The sequence below is a fragment of the Centropristis striata genome, chromosome 13 (genome assembly GCF_030273125.1).
Source record: "Centropristis striata isolate RG_2023a ecotype Rhode Island chromosome 13, C.striata_1.0, whole genome shotgun sequence".
NCBI lineage: Eukaryota > Metazoa > Chordata > Actinopteri > Perciformes > Serranidae > Centropristis > Centropristis striata.
This window is the reverse complement of record NC_081529.1, coordinates 1,266,312-1,290,277: the sequence shown is the minus strand read 5'-3', so window position 1 is coordinate 1,290,277 and position 23,966 is coordinate 1,266,312. Positions and strand designations below refer to the sequence as shown.

At 37.0% G+C, this 23,966-nt stretch overlaps 2 protein-coding genes across 2 annotated transcripts; one reads left to right on the top strand and one right to left on the bottom strand.

Moving 5' to 3' along the window:
* The first annotated feature begins 2,158 nt into the window (after window positions 1-2,158).
* Window positions 2,159-10,059, top strand: syt5a (synaptotagmin Va). The gene is made up of 8 exons (XM_059348560.1): window positions 2,159-2,306; window positions 4,598-4,779; window positions 6,429-6,515; window positions 7,183-7,350; window positions 8,084-8,251; window positions 8,356-8,473; window positions 8,574-8,707; window positions 9,646-10,059. Exons 1-8 carry the CDS (start codon window positions 2,159-2,161, stop codon window positions 9,853-9,855), a joined length of 1,215 nt encoding a protein of 404 aa, XP_059204543.1. The 3' UTR covers window positions 9,856-10,059.
* Window positions 10,060-16,094: 6,035 nt separating this feature from the next.
* tnnt1 (troponin T type 1 (skeletal, slow)) lies at window positions 16,095-23,645 on the bottom strand. The gene is made up of 8 exons (XM_059348579.1): window positions 23,566-23,645; window positions 22,460-22,576; window positions 21,530-21,607; window positions 20,305-20,418; window positions 18,876-18,985; window positions 17,957-18,047; window positions 16,302-16,342; window positions 16,095-16,190 (listed from the first exon to the last, which is right to left on the bottom strand). The coding sequence occupies exons 1-8, from the start codon at window positions 23,596-23,598 to the stop codon at window positions 16,145-16,147; spliced, it is 630 nt and encodes a 209-aa protein (XP_059204562.1). The 5' UTR covers window positions 23,599-23,645; the 3' UTR covers window positions 16,095-16,144.
* Between the last annotated feature and the right edge of the window lie 321 nt (window positions 23,646-23,966).

Here is a 23,966-nt window from a genome sequence, read left to right as displayed (position 1 = left end):
ATTTTTGGAGAAATTCTGAGATTATAATGGGTGTGTATTGCACGGAATGTTCGTGTCACAGTGTGTGACATCATCGCCAGAGTGTAGAGGGAGAGAAAAAACTGTCAAAAATAAATTTAAAAACTGCGCTCCAGGCCGCAAATTCCACTCTACAGAAATAATTTATACATAGAAATGTAGGAAAATTTGTCTTCTCACTCACAATCCTCTGGTAAAGCTGTCAGAGTTATAGTTTGGGCGTAGGACGCACAGATGATCCACCAACACCACCAACAGCCTCATTGGCTCCCATATTAAAAACGCAGGAAGATATTTGAAAAAGGGATATGGAACAGTTTTTTTAGATCGCTCTAGCAAAGCTATTTTTTCATTTTTCTGAAAAAAAGAAACATATGTAGACGTTCAGGAAGAACTCAGGACGCTCAAAGTGAAGTCGGATCAATGATAGGTATTATGGTTTTGCCAAAAATGCTTTCTGTTCGAGGCCAGAAATTCCAGTCTGTCCACCTCTGGCTGCTGTCACTCTTTCATTAACAGGTGTCAGTTAATTCTGTTGATTGCTTTGATCTGATTGCCTTTGATCTTTGATGTGACTACAGTTACAGATACACACACACACACACACATGCGCTTAAGCACGCACACTCCTCACACATGCTTCAAACACACACACACACACACACACACATATTTTGAGGTTAAAGGGCATAGTTATAAATCTCTGAAGAATCTCATCATAGTGTACACACACCGGCAGTAGCCCCCGTGGCCCTTTCAGAATTTCCCCAGAGGAAATTTTCTAGTTAACAACTGTGCTTCTCCTGCTGTGACCAGTCAAAATGTCTGCAGTGGATGCAACACATGTGTGTGTGATGCTAAATGAGTGTGTGTGTGTGTGCATCCAGCAGCCTTGCGGTCACAAAGTCAAAGGGGATTATCATGTGCAAGCAACGAGCTGCAGAGCTGTTTGACTCTTTCTTGACACACTGCCATGATGGAAGGGAAGCAGGGAGGAAGGGAAGGTTAAAGAGGAAGAGAGGAGGATGGATACAACAAAAGGGGAATGTAGGCAGAGAGCCAGGACAAATGGAGCAAGAATAAATAAATATGTTTACAAAAAAAATGTATGTAAATGTACTTCTAAAGTGTACTGAAGTCTTGTATTTAATTTTTACTTTACTCCTTTTGTTAATATTACGTTCTTAATGTTAAGCTATCTAGCCAGTTAGCCGTGGAGCTAGCTTAGCATTCTTTTAAGGTGCTTAGCTCCTTGTGTTTCATATTTGCAGTAGTTAATTGTCAAGTGAAACCAATTTAACAGTGTTAGTTATGGCTTCTATAAAATTAGCATCATTAACATCATACATTAGCGCACTTTCCAGATGGACGGCAAGATCTCAGGTCCTGAGGCAACACGCATGTAGGAGCCAAAATGTGTATTTTTGCCAATGTTGTTTATTTTGTTAGGCTGCACACATCTGTTGGGCATATGGGTGTGGTTTCACCTTACTTACCTGCTCAGTTGTATGGCAGGAGGTAGAACAAAGAGGCTAAGTGTAGGCTCCCATATTTTTCTGTTGACTGTCTCAGGACCGTCCACTTTTGCATCAACTATTCTATTACATTTGTCTTATTTTTTCTAATATAACAACTGCTTGTCGGTTCATTTTTTGTTTGCATAATAAACCACTACACAATCCCTAGAGGTGTGAATCAGCAGAGGCAACACAAACTACCCAACTATATGAAGCACAACATTAAAATGTTGCTAGAATGTTAAATGCTGAATGCACAAGTTGTATTTAATGGAGGTTTTTTACATTGTACATCCCTGCTTTAACTAAAGGAGTTAAAGTAAAGGATCTCCTTTCACCACTGGAGTTTCACACCATCATAGTTTATTATGTTACTTGAAACTAAAGCGTGAACTAAGGGTGAGAGGCAGGAGAGTGAAGCGAGCGAGAGGATTAAAAAGGTTTAAGCCAGGTGGAAGGTCAAACAGCATGAAGTTTGAACAAAGGACACATCTAAAGATAGAACAATGTGTTGTGAGCTTTGATTCAGTATTTTACAGTAGTTTTAATGTCTCAAATACTGATACCTGGATATTATAATGTTGCTGACAGCTTGTTGTGTGTTCTTTGGTTTCAGAGCAGTGATGCGTCTGGTGGGCGTGGTCGGGTCGCGGCTCCGCCGGGCAGCCGAGGAGGAGGAGAGGGAGCCCGCCCCTCCCCCCTCCCACCGCTCCAACCATCAGTTTGCCAGCATGAAGAACAAGTTCTTCAATGAGCTCACACACCTGCCAAGTGAGCACACACACACACACACACACACACACACACACATACACACACACACACACACACAAATACACATATTATAGACGGAATTGTCCAAAAAGTGAAAGTGAGGAGCATTTATGGGTACAAGTCAGGAACCGGCCTACTTTACTTATTTCAAGGGTGCTGAATAAAAAAAAATGGTTCCCAAGCGAAATTTTGAGTTTTTGACCTTCTCATTTGCATATCAAAATGGCGGCCAAATTGTCCATCTTGCTCAGTCGTATGACTGTTTTCCCCAAGTTTTTTTATAAGTAGGAAATCAAAGATGAGGAAATTAAGTTTCTAGATCTATAGTCTAGAGTCAGAGCAAGGATATAGTGGAGGCTCAGTGTCTTTTATATATATATATATATATATATATATATATATATATATATATGCAAAATACCAACTTTTAAGGTGAAATTAAGCATTATTTGTGTCATTTTTTAAGGCCGACATAAATATTCAATCAGTAATACTTTTAAATGTTCCAGTTGGTATTTAGCATATATATATATATATACATAAAAAAGACACAGGAATAAATCACAGGAATAGCCCTTTAATTAATTGTAGCCTATAGATCACAGTGGAATTAGACAAGGTCCAACAACAACAAACATGTTGTGTGCATTTATGTCCGTATGAAATAAACAACTAACGTGAGGCCCAGAAAACCTGTAAGGCAATAGTATTGTCATTCATTCATTCATTCATTCATTCATTCATTATCCTTAACCTCTCCGCTTATCCGCACTTGGGTCGCGGGGATCACGCTCTCATTCACTCCTACGGGCACCAATAAAACCAAATGCAGGTTTTTGGACTGTGGGAGGAAGCCAGTCTATAACAACCATCATGTACATAACATACATATATATATATATATATATATATATATATATATATACATACCATTGTCTGTCATCTCATTTTGATTTTCATGTTTTTCATGTCTTTATTCTGTCCTCTCTCATCTCTTCATGTGACCACTCTGATCTGCTTCTACAAGACCATAAACTCAAGAGTAAGTCCATCTCATGTCTCATTGTACCGTTCAGTTTCTTCTCCAGGCGGTAAAAAGAAACAGCTCTGTACAGACGCTGGAGGATTAAATAACTTCTGCAAGAGAACTCCAACAGTCAAGTGTAGTATTATGGAAGTATCAGAAGGAATGTGCCAGTTATGTATTTCAGCAGCTGCATGGCACTTGGAAAGGGAGACTGAGTAAGTGAAGGGTTATTTAGGAGTAATTTGCAACCTCATCACTAGATGCCACTAAATCCTACACACTGCTTAATGGATATAAAATACATTGGTGTATTCACAACCTGTTTCTGCTGCCATGAAGTGGCCAAAACCATAATTTAATGCAGGTTTAAGAGTTTACAGACAAACCAAAGTATTTGACATTTAAAAAATAATAATTCTTAGACGAGTGGTAGCCGACCAACAGACAGATCGACACATGGTGAAAAGATTTCAAACTTATTTACAACCATGGAGGTTCTTTACATGACACCAGTCTTACACCTTTAACAACGTGCTTTTCAAAAATGCCTCACACGTTTGTAGGATTGAACCCCTCACCCACACTGCAAGAGAGCCAACTTGTATTTTTTGGCCTAAAACAGTGATTTAAGTTGGTAAAACTTGGAAATATAAATTACTGACATTTAGGGCAATAATGTAAGTTAGCACAACAAAGGAAGCCAGTTGTCTGCTCAAAAACAAGTTGGTGAGTTGTTGTTACTTATATCTTTAAGTTGGGGTTCACAACAAGGGACAATAGTTCTGATAACTCTTATTTCTTTGTTGGGAAATGCAGGAAAGAGGTGAAATTCGGTCATTAGCGAAAGCTAACGGCTAACTGATGCTAGCGGCTACCTGATGCTAGTGGCTAACTGATGTTAGCGGCTAAATGATGCTAGCGGCACTGCTTGTTACAGCGACAAGAGTAGCCATTAGCGTATCAATGCTAACTCAAAATTGTGGTCGCAATATTAGCTGACAAGTTATTACAATGTTAATTATAAGTTAGTGCAACTAACAGTTGAGTTGACAAAAAAAATCTGAATTCAGAGTTGAGCAAACTCAAAAACAAAACTTAAAATATTTAGTTTAATTGTCCAACTTAAAATTTTATCGAAGTTTGTTGCCTTGAAATTTTGAGTTCACCCAACTTTTCTTTTTGCAGTGCAGACAGTGTCACTGCTGTTTCCTATCAAACTGCACAGAACCAACCTGCCTCTTTTCATCCCTCTTTCCTTCAGTGCCCATGTGGGCAGTGGGAGCCATTGTGGTTGTGGTCCTTGCCCTTATCGCCTGCATGGGATTCTGCATCTACAAGAAGTGTGGCCAGGGCAAAAAGCCCAAGAAGGCCCGTGAGAGGAAGGGTGGAGGACGAGGGCGCAGGAAGAAGGACAAGGAGGGAGAGGAAGGAGACGATAAAAAGGTTCGGCCATTTTTATTCCTGAGTTGTCACATGGTACCAATGTGGTTGTAGAAGAATGTGCCAAATATTTTCTTCTTAACTGATTTTAGGTTGCTTCCATTTATTATATATGTGCTGGTACAATGGCTACTGTTCCCATTGTTTGTTTTAAAGGTTAGTTTGTCATTTTAGGAAATATGCTTATTCTTTTTCTTGCCAAGCGTTAGATGAGAAGATTGATTCCACTCATGTCTGCAGCCAGCAGCTAATTAGCTTAGCACATTCATGTCGAAAGGTACAAAATGCTGCTGCTGGTTACCTGTTTCTACTATTAATGCTAAGCTAAGCTACACCTCTGGGGCAGTCCACAAACCAACAGGTGACATCACTACATCCATTATTTATATACAGTCTATGATCTGATTGCACAAATTGCTTGCTGCGCACAGCTTTTGGGCTTTTTTTTCTCCAAGCAGGTTGAAACCATAGACTGTATGGACAAATAAACTGCTTTAAAAGGGTAAAAAGCCAATATGACGGAGTTGCAGCTGCTGATCTCTTTGGATTAAAACGCCTATTCATTAATATAGAATAGTTTCTTTCAAAGAATTAGCTTAAAACTTTACTTGTTGCACGCTAAATTGATAAAATATTCAGTTTCTTTTCATATATACTGTGGAGTTTTTCTTGTTAACAAACAAAAGTAATGTTCACTTTCAGACTTAATGTTCTTCAGCCTTTATCGGGCAAAGAAACATATTTGGTAACTTCATCAGCCAAAGATCATGCTACGTCACAGCTAGTGACACCATGGCATCTGACCAATCAGTTTAATAATAGCATAATGATAATAATAACTCAATTGACCTTGATTTGGAACATAAAAATGAACTTTTTTTTTTTTAAAGTCACTAAATAAAAATTCCTGTGATATCCTCCAATAACACTTTAGGGTGGAAATTTCAACCTGGTCTCACAGGAATCCGTGAAATAGCCACGGATTTGCTTAACTCAAAATCCGTGGAATAGCCACGGAATCACTCAAATTTCCGTGAAACTGACACGGATTTCGCTACAATGCATCCCGTGGCTATTCCAACATACAAAGTGATTATGTACATTCACTGAGTGAATATTTAGAAAATAAAACATATATTTCTCGCTAGAAATGTGATCAAAATCCATTTTTATGCAGAAACAAAGTCAAAATATTGATTTTTTCACTAAAAATGAGAGAACTGTCCGCCATGTTTTTTGTTCTGACCGCCGGGACCTTGAAAGTCACGTGACTTGGAACAAACCAATAGGAACAAATATCTATGGAATAGCCACGGGATATGATGTCATTAACTTGCATTGTAGCGAAATCCCAGTCAGTTTCACGGAAATTTGAGTGATTCCGTGGCTATTCCACGGATTTTGAGTTAAGCGAATCCGTGGCTATTTCACGGATTCCTGTGAGACCAGGTTTGGAAATTTTCAATTTCTAAGTATTTCAATGAGTGCCCTATTAAGGGCTACTGGTCTATTCTACCTTATGTACGATCAATGTTGACTCCATTTATTCTAAATGTCTACATCTTTAATAGGAGAAGCAGTGCTTGAATGTGAAATTTGTGAGCTTAATGACGTCTGTCTGTTAGCTGCTAACCTTGCTGTGTGTCTTCCAGGAGGGCGAGGAAGGGAAGGAGGAGGAGGAGAAGGAGAACTTTGGCAAACTGGAGTTCTCACTGGACTATAACTTTACTGACAACCAGGTACACACACCGAAACATAGTGTTTTGCAACAGAAGAATAAAAAAATAGCTTCAGTTCAGGATTGGATTTGGATTGTGACTGTGGAATGCCTACCAAGGTTATAATAGTTTTGGATTTTTCATTCGTTTTAGTTTTAATTTCATTGTCAATTTTTGTTTTCAAATTCAGTTAGTTTTAGTTAGTTTTTAGAGTGTGTTTTCTAGTTTTGATTAGTTTTATTTTTTGGAAAATGCCTAGTTTTAGTTTAGTTTTTATTAGTTTTAGTGTTAGTTTTAGTTGTTTTTCTAATGGGATATTTGTTGGGTGCCAGATTCAATAAGGTCACAATAAATGTTTCCTTTATTTCCTTTGTCTGATCCATCTCAGCCCCAATAAGTTTATTAAGTCATAAAACCAGATAGATGAAATAGATTTCATATCAACCAAAAAAGGTTTACGTATGAAAAAAATTGACAAAGACGAAAACTAAGGACATTTTCACATAATTTTAGTTAGTTTTAGTTAGTTTTGTAACCACACAATACAGTTTCAGTTAGTTATCGTTTTTTAAAAACTTTCGTTTTTATTTTTATTTCAGTTAACGAAAATGTTTTTTCAATTCTAGTTCTCGTTAACTATAATAACCTTGATGCCTACAGGTAAACTTATCTCCCCTTTCTTTTCCAGCTGATAGTCGGCATCCTGCAGGCTCAGGACCTGGCAGCCATGGACATGGGCGGGACCTCAGACCCCTACGTCAAGGTCTACATGCTGCCGGACAAGAAGAAGAAGTTTGAGACCAAAGTCCAGCGCAAGAACCTCTGTCCTGTCTTCAATGAGACCTTCACATTTAAGGTCTGATCAACATTACATTCTAATCCTGTTATCATTGGCATTTAAACTAGCAACCAGCATGAACCATCTAAAGCAGGGGTGTCAAACTCTGGCCCGTGGGCCAAATTTGGCCCGCAGTGTAATTTTATTTGACCCGCGAGGCAATAACAAATTATTATATAATTATTGTACTATAAAAACTGACCCGCCGGTATTATACGCCGCATTTACCGCTAATACTACAAATCCCACAATGCCCTGCTGTTGTTTTGGCGCTTCAATCAGGACAGGACCCAGAAACGCTCCTCTGTGACAGTCGTCATAGCAACCTCAAGCTAGAGCTGTCTCCTAGCAACCCCTTCCCAAAAATGGAGAAAAGAAAGGCAGAATTTATTAACCTGTTGAAAAAGTTTATTTTGATATTTAAATCAGAAGGATGCAAATAGAAAAGAGGCATACGATTTTTATTTAATTTTTATTTAATAAATTAATGACATTGAGTGTTTTTTATTTGAAATTTGATTTTGCATGTCTGCACTATTTAGTTATATATTGTATGTTTATAAGCGTTGCTGGTTCCATATTTAATGTTAAAGCAAAACATGTTTGGTATATATTAAAAGGTTTATTGGTTCAATGTTGGCCCGCGATTTTACTCAAGTTTTAAATTTTGGCCCACTGTGTATTTGAGTTTGACACCCCTGATCTAAAGTGATAAGGAGTTAATGCTTTTATTTCTACTATCCCTCTGTAGATACCTTATAGTGAGCTGGGTGGTCAGACTCTGGTGCTGCAGGTGTTTGACTTTGACCGTTTTGGAAAGCATGACGTCATCGGTGAGATCAAGATCCCCATGAACAGTATCGACCTTGGACAGCCAATACACGAATGGAGGGATTTGGTTGGAGGAGAGAAAGAAGAGGTATATGATTTTTTGACATCCACTGAAACTTTTAAAGTAATTTAAAGCAAACAAGGCTCTGTGCAATATGACAACTCATCCATGTATATTCACGTCCCTGACAGCAAGAGAAGCTCGGTGATATCTGCATTTCCCTCCGTTACGTCCCAACGGCCGGTAAACTAACAGTTAACATCATGGAAGCAAAGAACCTGAAAAAGATGGATGTTGGAGGACTTTCAGGTAAACACACATACTTGCTTGCATGATCTAAAGACTAGTAATGGATTAAAGTTTTTATGGCTCTTCTGTTTCACTGTCTGACATTGGGTTTCTCTCTTAGATCCCTTTGTTAAGGTGGTGCTGCAGCACAATGGGAAGCGACTGAAGAAGAAGAAGACATCAGTAAAACAAAACACCTTGAATCCTTATTTCAATGAGAGCTTTAGCTTCGAGATACCCTTCTCTCAGATCCAGGTTAGTACACAAAAATATAAAGCAAATAGATCTAGCCATTGGAATGTCACCTACATCAACCTCTGGGCCCGAAAAGTGAAGCCAATGCAGAAGAGCCTTAAACCTGCATTCTATCTATTGGCCAGCAGGTGGAGACTCTTCTGGTTGCAAATGCAAATTTTGCTAACCGTGCACAGAGTGTCTGGTGCTTGTTGTAAACAAACAGAGATCGCTAAGTGAACACCTCCTGCAGCAACAGCACATACACACTGTACTGCTACAGAGCTAACTGTTTGCTTTTTAGCAATTTGCGGACTGGACGCTAAGGGGTTAACATCCCCTCGTTAAGAAGAGTAAGAACGCGTCTCCAAAAGCCACCAATAACACTAGAACATTTTTTGAAAAATAGTCACTAAGGGGGTCTGAAAAGTCGCTAAATATAGCAATAAAGTCGCTAAGTTGGCAACATTGCTTTGCCGGCTTTGACGAGTACCACGTCACATCCTGCTTAGTGTTCTATCCAATCAGCAACCAGGCTTTTTTCAGGGGCGAAAAAAGTCCTGTCAAAAGATCACTGGCAAATATTCAAATTAGGGGCGTTTTAGCGAGTGAGACCCTCCACAGGCCAATGGCTGCAGTGGAAACACCCTTATTATCTCTAAAAAACAGCATATCTTCATATCTAAAGCATTGTGGTTTCCGTTTGTAATCTGAGTAGACTTGGTTTAAATCATGTTTAAATGAGCTTTCTCTTTGTAAACAGTGGAGTTGCCCTCTGCTAGCCATGAAAAAGAATGCAGATATACGGCACTTCCACATTAGCTACACTTTTCAGGCCGAAGGTTGCCCCACATAAGGAACACATTCCACCAGCACAAAAACCAGTTAGTTACCTTTCAGCCTATTTGAATATACATACAGAAGTATTTAGGCTGACTTTGGTTTGTCTTCACATACAGAAAGTCCAGGTGCTGATAACTGTGTACGACTACGACAAGCTGGGCAGCAACGATGCCATTGGGAAGTGCTGGATCGGCTACGGCGCCTCGGGTGTCGGGTTACGTCACTGGTCAGACATGCTGGCCAATCCCAGGCGTCCAGTGGCCCAGTGGCACACGTTGTTGCCAGAGGAGGAGGTGGATGCTGCTCTGAAGGCCCCCATCCGCTAAACACACTTACACACATATTATACACCATCGTCTGCATAGGAGGGTATTTTTTCATTTGAAACCAAACGTTATGAAATGACCTCCAACTTGAATAGTAATTTAATGTGCTTCAGTTTCACATCATCATTCATTTTTTGCAATACTTCATTTGGGGATGGCATAATGTGACTACATGTGTGCACACACATTATGTTTATTCGTAACGCACAAAAAAAAGATGTACAGTATTCACTACAGTATGCACAATGGGACTAAATGTGCATAGGCTCATTCAAACACTGAGAAGCTGCACATTTATGCTCATTGACTTACTGTTTCAATGTGTCACCTATTAACATATTAAAGGAGCCAGAAAGAATATCAGAATATCCTGACTTTTAGTCCCCAGAAAAGGCTGGATACACCTGATGACATCATCAGGGATATTTTCTCAGATGTTCAAAAAGCCCCTTTGAGTAATTTATTTATTTGACCATCTCTTTATATGGAATCAACGTCCTGATTGTCTCAAGGTCGAAAAGATCCGTTCTTTCTGCTGACTTGCAGACATGTTTATCTTCTTCTTCTTGGTTTTTTTCCTGTGAAATGTATTGTATTTAGTTCTGTGTTTTTACTGATTATTGGCCTGTCTCTTTGTGGTTCCTTCTGTGTTTGATTGAGTGGAGATCCTGCTTGGTGTGTCTGGTGAGTGTGCTTATTGATGTTTGTATGTGTGTGCAACAAATCCTCCAACCCATGAGACCTCCCCACTAATATGACCAACAGGAACCCCTAACAGTGGCAGGAGATCTTCCTCATATGCAGCTTGGTTAGGTTTGGGCAACTAAACTACTTGGTTAGGTTTAGAAAATGGTCTTGGTTTGTGTTAAAATAAATAAGTCAAATAATGTATGTTACATAAGTCAAAATAATGATGAGTTTCAGATCAAAGTCCTTTGTTTGTTTGACCCAGCCGACACGATTTGCGGACTTTGTCGCTCTTTATACTCACCTGACTTCCTCCTTTGCTCCTATCATACTCACTATAACCATGAAAGGTCACTGCCTAACAATAAACATAAAGCGGGGTTGTGATTAGCTGCTTATAAAGACCTATGGGGTCTATTTTTGGGGGGAGGGACAATTTCTGTGTGTTGTACAACCCTGATTCCAAAAAAAGTGGGACATTGTGTGAAACGTAAAAGAAAAGAAAGAATCATAATCAAAATGAGAATAAACATTCCTACAGCTTGAGCAGTAGATATTTTGTCATTGTATTGTCTTCAATTTACAGATCGAAAAGAATTTGAAATAACTGCATTCTGTTTAGTTTTTTTCATTTTTTAAAGCGTCCCGGCTTTTTCTGAAATCATGGTTGTAGTCAGGCGGCTTAGGACCAGATTTAAGAATAAAGGGGACATGTCGGACAAAAGCACCACATTTTTTCCACATGCTCTCTATCACCTTAGGTTTCAATGTTTGGTAGGAGCCACTTCATCAAGATTGTGGAACGGAGATGGCAGCCATATAAAGTCTATGAGAAACAATATAGCTTCCCAGCCACTTAGAAGGTGTCAAAATATACATTTTCTGTTGGGAAAATGTATATACAAGATCTGACATGAGGTTAAAGCTTTCCCTTGATTTTATTTAGCAGTGTACGTGCCAGCTAATCCGCACTCTCCCGTGAACATAGTTTCCAAATATTTTCAACTCAGGATTCCCTGCTGCAGCACTTGAAGACCTACCAGTCTGGGTGAAAATTAACATATCTATTTGATCAAATAATCATCTGGTGATATTCTCAATAGTTTTAAATGAGTCTTTGACACAAAAAATGTAGATTTTGACACCAAGATTGACCTTCTAAGTGGCTTGGAAGATATATTGGTTCTCATAGACTTTATATGGCTGCCACCTCTGATCTGCAATCTTGATGAAGTGGCTCCTACCAAAAATTGAAACCTATGGTGATAGAGAGCATGTGGAAAAAATGTGGTGCTTTTGTCCGGCGTGTCCCCTTTATTTAGCTAAGCCACCTGACTATTGTGTATCATTAAAAAAAAAAGGAAAACTGTTTCACTGGTTTTACTTTCAATACTTAAAATGTGATTGTAAATAAATAGCTGAATAAACAAAGTGTTTCCAAACAATGACAGATGGTTCGACGGATGGATGGATTTACAGGCATACACACGCTATAATACCCTCATGATATCCTTTCATTTCCATTTCACAAGCAGAAAGTCTCTCTCTCACAACACAAACACACAAAACACACAGTTAAATACGTCATTTTGAGTTAAAGATACTAGTCTTTTGAAAATCCATTGAAACCATGATGACATATTTATGATATATCATGCTCAAAATGGGATTATACCCTCTAATGTGATCAGTGGCACTGCTACACTAGCAATCAGAAGAACTGAATCGTTTAATGTAATTTTATTAGGGAAACTAATCTTTCATCCTGTCATCCTTATTGCTGTCAATTGTCTCGGTAATCTAATTATGAATTTGAGGCTTTTTTTTCTGAACAAACTGCGGTCTTCATATTCCAAAGAGTAGCAAAGTAGCTCCCACTGATACATTTGATGAGTGAGGTCAGTGTGCATGCATGTGTGTCCTTGTTGGGTGCAGTGAGTTAAAGACTGGATTAACAGTGTGTCCTCTTTAGTCCTTGTCTCACGCTCTGAGCCAAACATGTGAGGTAGGAATTAAAGGGGGGTGGGTGGGCTGGAAGGGAAACATCAATAGACAGCAGAGAAAAAGAAACAATAGACCAATTTACTGTTTACCAGCAATTGTGATGTATTTTGTGGGCGGAGCCTAACTGGTGACTAGTTAGCTGCTGTTCCCAGCACTGCAAGCGTACAGGTGTTAAGTATTTTCATGGTTTATTATCAAATTTGTTTTTGTTTGAAAATGATTTTACCCAACTGATGGGTTCCAGTTTCATGCAATGACCATGTTTACCCATCAGAGGGAGCTCTTTACTGCAGTTTCAGGCTCCTCTTGACAACACTGCAGCCAGGACTTCAAATTACAACCTGGTCATGTGCTAATACCATTACTGGGCCTAGATGATACTGGAGTTACATTTGAGAAGATAAACAGCCCCTTTGTATATTTGGGTCAATGAACTTCATTGTTTTCTAAACTATATTAACTTGCTAAGTTGGCTATTATCTGCATAGTCACCAAAAGGAGAAAAAAGACAGAAAATGACCAAAAAAAAGGAAACAACATGACCAATAAAGACAGAAAATGACCAAAAAATACACAAAATGACCAAAAAATACACAATATGACCAAATAAGACAGAAAATGACCCAAAAAAAAGACACAAAATGACCAAAAAAGACACAAGATGACCAAAAAAAGACACAGAAAAGAAACAAAATGACCAAAAATAGACAAAATGACTAAAAAAAGACACAAAATGACAAAAGAAGACACAAAATGACCAAAAAAGGAAACAAAATGACCAAAAAAGACACAAATTGACCAGAAAATGATCAAAAAAAACACAAAATGACCAAAAAAAAAGACACAAAATGACCAAAAAAAGACCCCAAATGACCAAAAAAAGACATGAAATGACCAAAAAGACTAAAACACATGAACACTTTAACACAGTGGAGACAGAGCTGACTTCCTAAATGATTTGGCGACCCCCAGAAATCATCTCGCGACCCCAGTTGGGGTCCCCACCCCAAGGTTGAGAATAGCTGCTCTAATGGGTTCACACAGCTGGATCTCATTTTAGGTTGCAACACACCAGCAAACAAAAGAGTATTATACTGTTGAAATCAAACCGTTTCTCATAAGTGACCATGGATCACATCTGCTGCTGAAGTCATTTGGTAATCTAGCCAACTAACATATGAAACATATCATTGACAGTATTTAATAGAAATAATGTTAATGAGCAAGCTAAGGACTCATCCAGACCACGTCCTCTTTACTGGAAACACAATTTCCATTTTTGGACATCTCATCTGGCCACATTATGCTCGAACACGTATCAAAAGTTGTGTGTACATATGCATGACTGCATGTCTGTAGAATATTAGTGGAAAATTATTTTTTATTAGCCAGGTAAAGAGCCCATATTTTATGAGCTTAGTAGGATTTTTTCCAAAATAAGGGCAAAACCAGGAAAACTTTGTACTTGGAAATGTGAACCAGCTGATAAATGGGATCTATTGTAAATCAACTAATACTATAAGCACTTCAATCCTGTTCAGGCAATTATCCTAATTAAGTACCTGTAGAGTACTGAAAGCAAATTTCCATTTGAATAATCATAGTATTTCATGTAATTGCTTGCTTTATTCTTATTTGTTTTCAAATGTTGCACTAAAACTGTAACAGTAGAAGCTTTACAGTCTGGTTAAGTCAAAGAACAAGCTTATCTGTTCACAAGTGAGATGCCATTTAAAAGTCTTCTCAAGGATTTGCTCGTTTTCATACAGTTGCTAAGACCAATTTAAACCATTTTAGGCATTTTAAAATTTGACCATTTTTGACAAAAACCAACAAACTATACTATGACTTTTTTGAGAGGGTCATTTTTCAACATCACCTAATATGGTGGTTTTTTATTTTATTTAAATTTTTGGACAAACTATACTGCTAGACGTATCAAGAGACTATATATAATTATAATAGGGTATAATTTTTGGACATCCCATAATATGGTGTTTTTCTGTCATTCCTGGCCATATTATGCTGTGATATGTATCAACAGACTATAATTGACCCATTTTAAGCATTTAAGGCATTTTAAACTTTGACAATTTTTGACAAAAATCGACTTTTTCAGATGATTTCAGCGGTCCAGTCCATCTGTTTAATGGCTAAAAGATGTTTAAAAGATTTTTTTTCCCAACTATTTTTGGACAAATTATACTACCACATGTATTAACCCTTTGATGCACAACATGGGTCTAAAGTGACCCAGTGACAGATGTTTTATATTCTATATCTTTGCAATTAATTATTTTCATCATTCAGTATTCCAGGTTTTCCTCAATTAGTTTGTTTTTGATCATCATACATCCTAATTTTACGTTTTCCTTTATTCATATTTTATTAAAATCCCTTTTTGTGTCACTACTGTTGGCACATACCCATTTTTTCGCTAGGTTCGCTAAGCTAACTACTTAGTTAACTTCTTTGCTAAGTAGTTAGCAAAGTAGCTTGTTAAGCTAACTACTAAGCTAACTTTTTGGCTAAGTAGTTAGCTTAGCAAGCTACTTAGCCAAGTAGTTAGCCATGTAATAATACAGAACCTTTTTTTTCTTCATAAAGTATGAGAGGAAAAATGGAAATAATGATCTGTTGTTTTCAAAAACAAGATATTTAAAGAATACTTGAAATATTCAATCATAAAATAAGTTGGTATCAAAAGATAGAGCACAGAAACACACAGCAAGCAATAAATAACATGAAGGGAATGAATGAGGGTCATGTTGGACCCATGTTGTGCATCAAAGGGTTAACAGAGTATAATCGGGCCATTTCTAGCATTTTTAGGCATTTTAAAATTTGACCTGAAATTAATGCACATTTGCAACATTTAAAATTCTTTATTGAGCATGATAGTGTTTTGAAAGTAAAAAAAAAAGATTCAAAATCACATTTTATGTTGGACTAAAGGACTAAAAAAAGACACAAAATGACCAAAAAAAAAGACACAAAAAAACACAAAATGACTTACAAAAACATGAAAAGAATTCAAAAATGGACAAAATAGCCCAAGACTCCATAGAGTTAAGTTGTTAACCCATTTCTTGTTCCCTGAAAAAGGCCTACTTGTATAATTCTGAAATGTACATTATTTTCCAGTTTTGGTTAAGCTTACCTTTTTTTATTTACCTCTGGCAGTTCACCACTTACCTTTGGACCCTTTCAAGCTGTTCATTTGACTTGAACTGCTTGAATTTCAATAAAAAACTGAAAAAATTGGGGTGTTCTAAAACTTTTGACCAGTAGTGTATACTATGACTTTTTTTCCGGATGATTTCAGCGGTCCAGCACCTAAAAAACAGATCAGTGACCACTTTTGGTGTTGAGTTCCAGACATATTAGATTAAGAATAAAAAGAACAACTCCAGACTGAGTGCATATCATTTTATTATTAATACATCTTATCAAGAAACTGTCAATACCTTCCACACACACAGGAAAGGCCTACAGAGCGGCTCTGGCACCATCAAGAGGAGATGCGAGTGCGATTCCTCCGTTCCTTTACTGGCTCCACTGTTTGATTCCAATGAGTTTTCTCTTTTTCTACCGCCCTTTACTTCCAGCGCCCACCCACCTTCCCTTTGCCATGGATCTTTTTACTGGAGGAGGGAGAGAGGATGAGAGTAAGAAAAGGATGTAAAAGGTTCTGTAGGTACACATGAACAGCACATATGCGGTTGATCATATTTTGTATAAAAGGGACTACTCACAATTTCTGAGCATGTTGGATTCTGTTCAGCAGCACGATGATCTGCAGAGGGCAAATGAAAGGAATTTAGAGGAAACAGGGAGGAATTCAAATACTGATAGTAACTATATCCCACATCAGACAGGCGCTTATATCCCTGATCAAGATTATAATAGTTTTGGATTTTTCAATAGTTTTAGTTTTAATTTCGTTGTGATTTTTAGTTTTCAAATTCAGTTAGTTTTCATTAGTTTTTAGAGTGAATTTGCTAGTTTTAATTCGTTTTTATTTTTTGGAAAATTAGATTGAATTAATTAAATTGCTTAGTTTTAGTTTAGTTTTTATTAGTTTAGGTACACGCACCGAAACAAAGTATTTTGCAACAAAAGAATAAAAAAAAATAGCTCCAGTTCAGGATTGGATTTGGATTGTGACTGTGGAATGCCTACCAAGGTTATAATAGTTTTGGATTTTTCATTCGTTTTAGTTTTAATTTCGTTGTCAATTTTTGTTTTCAAATTCAGTTAGTTTTAATTAGTTTTTAGAGTGAGTTTGCGAGTTTTGATTAGTTTTATTTTTTGGAAAATGCCTAGTTTTAGTTTAGTTTTTATTAGTTTTAGTGTTAGTTTTAGTGTTTTTGTAATGGGGTATTTGTTGGGTGCCAGATTAAAAAAAGTCACAATAAATGTTTCCTTTATTTCCTTTGTCTGATCCATCTCAGCCCCAATAAGTTTATTAAGTCATAAAACCAGATAGATGAAATAGATTTCATATCAAACAAAAAGGTTTACGGATGGAAAAAGTTGACAAAGACGAAAACGAAGGACATTTTCACTATAATTTTAGTTAGTTTTGTAACCACAAAATACAGTTTCAGTTAGTTATCATTTTTTAAAAACTATATATATATACTATATATACTATAATAACCTTGTCCCTGATTGGACACATCTGCAATGGCGCACTTTACTAGCCTGGCTAACACCAGACTAATCACAAATGAGATTAGTCTGGAAACCAGCCGTTCATTTCTCCGTAGAGGAGGTGTGGTTTACGATCCTCCAGAGCCGTTTATTGGACGCTTAGAATGTCTATCAAAGCGTCTGTAGGTAGCTCTTAGCCAATCAGATCAGTTATACCAGATGACGTAGTAGAGCGACAGAAATTGATGTTTACATAGCCAGACTAGCTCTCTAGCATCTCTACTTTGAGACTAAAATGCTCAATTCTACTCTGGTAAACCCGAGGCTAACGTACACGGTTAAAACAATAAAAAAAAAGAAGTTAGACTTTAGTTTCACACCACATAATTAATTGGAAACATAAAAGGATCATTTAAATTAGTAGTTAATGTGAAATTTTGATAGAATGTTAGCCAAAAGCTATCCGATGTGGGATACAGCTAAATTAAATTAAGTTTAGAGTTTTTAGTCTATAAAAAGTGAAAAAAATCACAGAAACAGAAAAATGAGTAGCAATGTTTCACATATGAGAAGACAAAAATTGGATATTTAGCCCAGGAATGCAAAAAAATAAAAAAAATAAAAAAATTACACATTCACTATACATACTTGTATAGGACAGCTGCACATATATAGACAATAGAAACACTATATGTTAGAGATTTATAGTGATAGTTATTATCCTGACAATTTCTGTTTGAAACCTCAATGATACCTCGTATTTCTGGTGCTTCATGTATTCTATGAAGTCAAACTTCTCAGACTCCAGCTGGTAGATCCAGTTCCACATCTCCTGGGCCCGTTGCCTTTGGAAAGACCAAATTAAAAAAGGATTTAGACCTTTATTTTGTTAATGTTTATGTTCAAATACAAGTCTCCACAGCTCTAAGGGCACATCAACATTCGTGCAAAATTGGCAAACATTGGGCCTCATTCACCAATATCTTCTTAAGAATCTTCTTAGATTCTTTCTTAAGAAGGTTTCTAAGAAGACCCTACGTCAGATTCATCAACGTGTTCTTAAGCCGCTGAATTGTTCGCAGCCGTGTTCTTAAATTGATTAATTATTAATTAACATAGGATTAGCATAGGTATCCGCACATTAATGCCCATAAAAGGGCCCATAAAAAGAGGAAACAGCAACAGAATGCCTCAAGCAAAGCGTAAATCCGTTGTAGCACAGGTAAAAAGAAAAAAAAAAACTTTAGCAGTTCAGAACTAGAAGTTCTGCTGCAGGAGATCACTTAGAGGAAGAAAATTATATTGAGCAGCCTTAGTGCAGGTTGCAACAACACAAACAATTTACTTCCTGGAATAATACCTAAAGCGTTGGCACATTTCATTTAATTAAAATTAAAAATGAAAAAACAAAATTAAATGAATAAATAAAAACATAAATATGACGTAAATTTCACTGTAATGTATTTTACTGAACTTAACAAAAGAAGACAACACAAGTACAAGTACAAGTACCACAAAACTGTACTTAAGTACAATACTTGAGTAAATCTACTTAGTTACATTCCACCACTGATTTCCAAAATCCTGCTGACAAACTGACCCAAAGACACATTTCCTCTTCAGTTAGGTCATCAATACTCAGCTAAAAGCTGTTGAAATAGTCTGAAACTCACTTGAGTGCGTCCTCCCTCATGTTGTCGATGTTGAGCGGCTCCCGTCTCTCGCCCAGAGTCTTCCTCTTGATCTCTTTTCCTGTCAGACGTTTACCCTTCCTCGACTCGGCCTGCCACAGAACACACACCATCCACAGTCATCAATCTGTATCCTCATTGTTACCATGATCTCTATTAAGAACTAGAACATTTCTAAAGGAATTTTGGTTGTGTGCTTGCCTCTGGACCGCCATTCTCGTGGCTTAAATCAGCAGTTAAACAGTTCACAGACACCTTATACAAGTTTCTAGGACAAACGGTACATTAGTTAATAAAAAGGGGGCGTGGCTAATAAAAAGGGGCGGGACTTTATTAAATATTGTTATGTAGAACTGGTCAGTGATGATCCATCATCATGCATGACAAGTTTGAGGCAGATTGGACAATGAATGGTCAAGTTATAAGTTCTCATGTTTTATGAAAAAACGCCATGTCTGTTGAGGTAGAGTTAAGTGTTTTTAAGTTAAAGGGGGGGGGGCTTTAGTAGCTAAGCAACCAGGTGGCCAGGTGGAGTCGACCAATCAGAGCAGAGCAATCAACTGAAATTAACTGACGGTGGAGACAGTTCCGCCACACTGAGCAGCCAGAGGTGGAGAGACTGGAAATTCTGGCCTCGAACAGAAAGCATTTTTGGCAAAACCATAATACCTATCACTGATCCGACTTCACTTTGAGCGTCCTGAGTTCTTCCTGAACGTCTACATATGTTGTTTTTTTTAAGAAAAATGAAAAAATAGCTTTGTTAGAGCGATCTAAAAAAACTGTTACATCTCCCTTTTTCAGAAATCTCCCTGCGTTTTTAATATGGGAGCCAATGAGGCTGTTGGTGGTGTTGGTGGATCATCTGTGCGTCCTACGCCCAAACTATAACTCTGACAGCTTTACCAGAGGATTGTGAGTGAGAAGACTAATTTTCCTACGTTTCTATGTATAAATTATTTCTGTAGAGTGGAATTTGCGGCCTGGAGCGCAGTTTTAAAATTTATTTTTTGACAGTTTTTTCTCTCCCTCTACACTCTGGTGATGATGTCACACACTGTGACACGAACATTCCGTGCAATACACACCCATTATAATCTCAGAATTTCTCCAAAAATTATCATGGTCATTGAACAGGGATTGATAAAAAACTATATGACCTATGGAAACGTGGATTAATACACCGATACACAAGACTTGTGTCTACTGTTTAAAGTTTAAATGGAGTCTCTAGGTGAAATTATGCCGGAGAAGTAGACGTTTAAAAATCTCCAATTATTGTTCTTTTTCGCTCATTTTTTTTGGGCCGTCCCTTTCACTGCAAAATTTTGGGCATGTCTATTGCTGTATGGGACCAGTGCTCGGTGTGATTGCCCCGAGGCCCTAATAAGCACACAAAATAAGAGCAGACCTTGGCCAGGAAGCCTCCAAAGTTGGCTCCCATGCCAGAGAGCACTTTCTTCTTCTTGAGGTCATCATCAGCCTTCTTCTTGGCTTCCTCTTCCTCTTTTCTGTGACGTTCCTCCTGACAGAGGGACAAAGATGAAGAAGCCAATAAAAAACATTGTTTACTTACATGTTTACATTTTATGCTGTGTTGCACTGAGCTTCTTTTTATACATTTTATGAATTTCCAGTGGTTCTACATAGTTTGAATTTGACGGGGAAATCAATTTGAGCTTGTTTATGGCCGAGATAAAGTATTAGTGTGGACTACAGTGGTGGAAGAAGTATTCAGATATCTTACTTCAGTAAAAGTACTAATACCACACTGTGAAATTACTCCACTACAAGTAAAAGTCCTGCATTCAAAACTTACTGAAGTAAAAGTACAAAAGTATCAGCATCAAAACGTACTTAAAGTTTCAAAAGTAAAAGTACTCGTTCTGCTGAATGGACCCACTCAGATTGTTTTATATATTCTAAATATATTATTAGATTATTATTATTAATGTTTTTATGTAAGCAGTGTTTATTTTTATCGAAATAGGGCTAATTTTAACAACTTAATATACTGTTACGAGGTTTAAATAAATAAATAAAAAGTCTATTCACCTTAAATGTATCATGTTTTTTATGTTAAATCTCGTCTTGAAAAGTAACTAAAGCTGACAGCGAAAAGTAGTGATGTAGAAGTATAAAGTTGCATAAAATGGAAATAGTAAAGTACAGTACAAGTATCTCAAAGTATCAGCATCAAAATGTACTTAAAGTATCAAAAGTAAAAGTACTTGACCCACTCAGATTTTTTTATATTTTCTAAATATATTACTGGATTATTTGTATTGATGCTTTTATTTAAGTGTTTTCATTTTGTAAAGATAGGGCTCATTAAACTACTTAAAATACTGTAAACATAAAGAAAAGTCTAATCACTTTAAATCTATCATATATTTTATGCTAAATCTCGACCTGAAAAGTAACTAAAGCTGTCAGCTAAATGAAGTGGAGTAAAAAGTACAATATTTGCCTCAAAATGTAGTGAAATAGAAGTATAACGTTACATAAAATGGAAATACTCAAGTAGTACAAGTACAAGTGAAGTACAAGTACCTCAAAATTGTACTGAAGTACATTACTTGAGTAAATGTACTCAGTTAGAATGATACATTTGTATATTTGTGTGTTTGTGTTACCGCAATCCTGTTCTGTCTGTCCTTCTCCTTCTCTGCTCTGACTCTCTGGATCTCAGCTCTCTCTGACCGACGATGCTCCTGATGGAAAAACAAAGAAGCCAGAAAGAATTTTAGTGCAATTCATTAAACATGCAGCAACATTTGGATGGAAAAAACACATGAAATCCCATTATGGATGGGACTTTTGTATCTATTAACTCATTCAAAGATAAGTGACAAATACACTTAATTATTTAGCAAGATGCTTTCCCCACAACCATACACTGCAAAAAGAGACATGTTAAAAATGACACATGTTGTGCAGCATTTTAACACAAGTAGTGAGTAATAAATAAACACAATAAATGTGTGAGCCATTTTAACACATATGTTGATAATGTGTAACTGAAAATTACCAAAAACTACTTAATGTGTTAACCACGTCTACGTTCGAATCCATTGGATGACAAAAAAACGGCTGTTAAACTTTTAAACTTGATATATTCACAGGCCTATATATTATTATTTTTTTTTATATATACTGTATTTATTCACTTTTCTTACAAGCAAACATACAGAAGACAGGACCAGACAAAACGACAAAACAACAACAACAAGCTGGGAATACCAATACAAAAATCAAAGACCCAAATAAAATAATCAGTTGACAGGTACAATATGCAGTACAGAGCGACATACGATGGGAGCTAAATAAATACAGAAAACACATAAAAAAACAGTTTTTTTAAAAATATAAATGCTCTTGTTAGCATAGCAGAAATATTTACACTATATATTAATTTAATATATATTAATATTGCTTTTTATTTTTATTCTTTTTAAGGCTATTTCATGTACTATCATATACATTTTTTATCTTACTATTTACTATTACTGCTGTCTGATTTCTCTTTTCCCCTTTGATCATGTGTTCCATTAAAGTGAACTTACAATTCGGTCCTTGAGGCCAATGAGTTCTTCCTCGTCCTTCTTCCGCTGTTCAAAGTGGACATCAATAAGAGTATGCAGCTCAAGTAAGTCCTTCTCCATTCGCTTTCTGTGGATGTCCTGGTGGAATAAAAGAGCGGGGTTTTCATATTTTTTCATTCCTCTATAGAATATGTTGGATATGGCTTTTTATTGGATATGACTGAAACAGATCACAACATATTTCACCACTGATACGACTTTCAGATTCCGTGTAGAAATCATGAGCAAGAATAATAAGATGTAAAGTAATCTTTATAAGCAGATATCTGCACATGAATACAGACTCTGTAGAGTTTGCTTACAGAATCGTTCTGGTTTCTGTTTGTTGTCTGACTAGTCGAGGTGATTTAGGCTAACCCTAACCCATGATAGAATTTTATCCCGATACTTGAGTCACGATATGATATTATTGCGATTTTAAGCAATTTGCGATATGGTGAGTACTGCGATGCAATATATTGCGATTTAACCGTTTAACTGCATTTTGTGTGCACAAAGCTAAATAAACAACAACTGCAGCATTTTATCAAACTTTCCTCAACTTTAAGCTTCACTTTATAGCTTCGATATGGAGCTGTGTCCCAAAAATAATGTTGTGACGGAGTCACATATCTGGTTCCAGTATTTTTAGCATGTAGCTAAAAATACTGACGCCCATAGTGATGGTGCTTATAGATTCCTCAGATCTTCTAGTTCCATATGATACCAGTATCTCCAGTATTTTCCTAAAAATGAGCCTCCGGCAAACAAAAACTGCGAAAATATGCTGTCAGAACATTAAATATCGATACTTGGCAGCCATGAATCAATATAATATTGCCATGCAAAATGTTGCAATACTATGCTGTTTGATTTTTCCCCCACCTCTAGTGAGTACTGATACTGAATGATTGGATGACTGAATCTTTTGTACTTATCTTTGTGAATGGGTTCTAGAGATTCTGCCCTTCCCACCACTAGTTCCTGCATCCTGAGATTATTTGAGACATCTAAAAAGCTAATCAGACTGAGAGGAAGTCTGGGTGTTTATATCTGTCGTCTGGTTTGTTCATCTTAACTGGACTGACTTTTTCCCAGGCTGCAACAGCTGATGTTCCCATTTGATTTACGATGCAGCTGCAAAGTTGAATGGATAAAGAAAACGCAGCTGATCTGGTTTCATCCCTCCAGAGCCCCTAAAGGGACATGGTGAAAATAAAATAAAACTTTGTTTTCCCGTGAGCACGAGAAACATTTCTGGTGAGCACAAGATACTTTCTGGTGAGAAAGTATCTCATGCTCACCAGAAAGTATTGCATGTGCGCATTGTGTCTGTAAGAACTCTGCATTTCAGCTTGTTTCTGTGTGAAAATGACATTACAGGAGTTAGGCTGTACACAATACAACAGTAAAGACAAAACATGCGTATCGGCTCTATCGCACGGCACAATAAATCATTTTATTGCACAAAGTGCAGACTACAGATGTA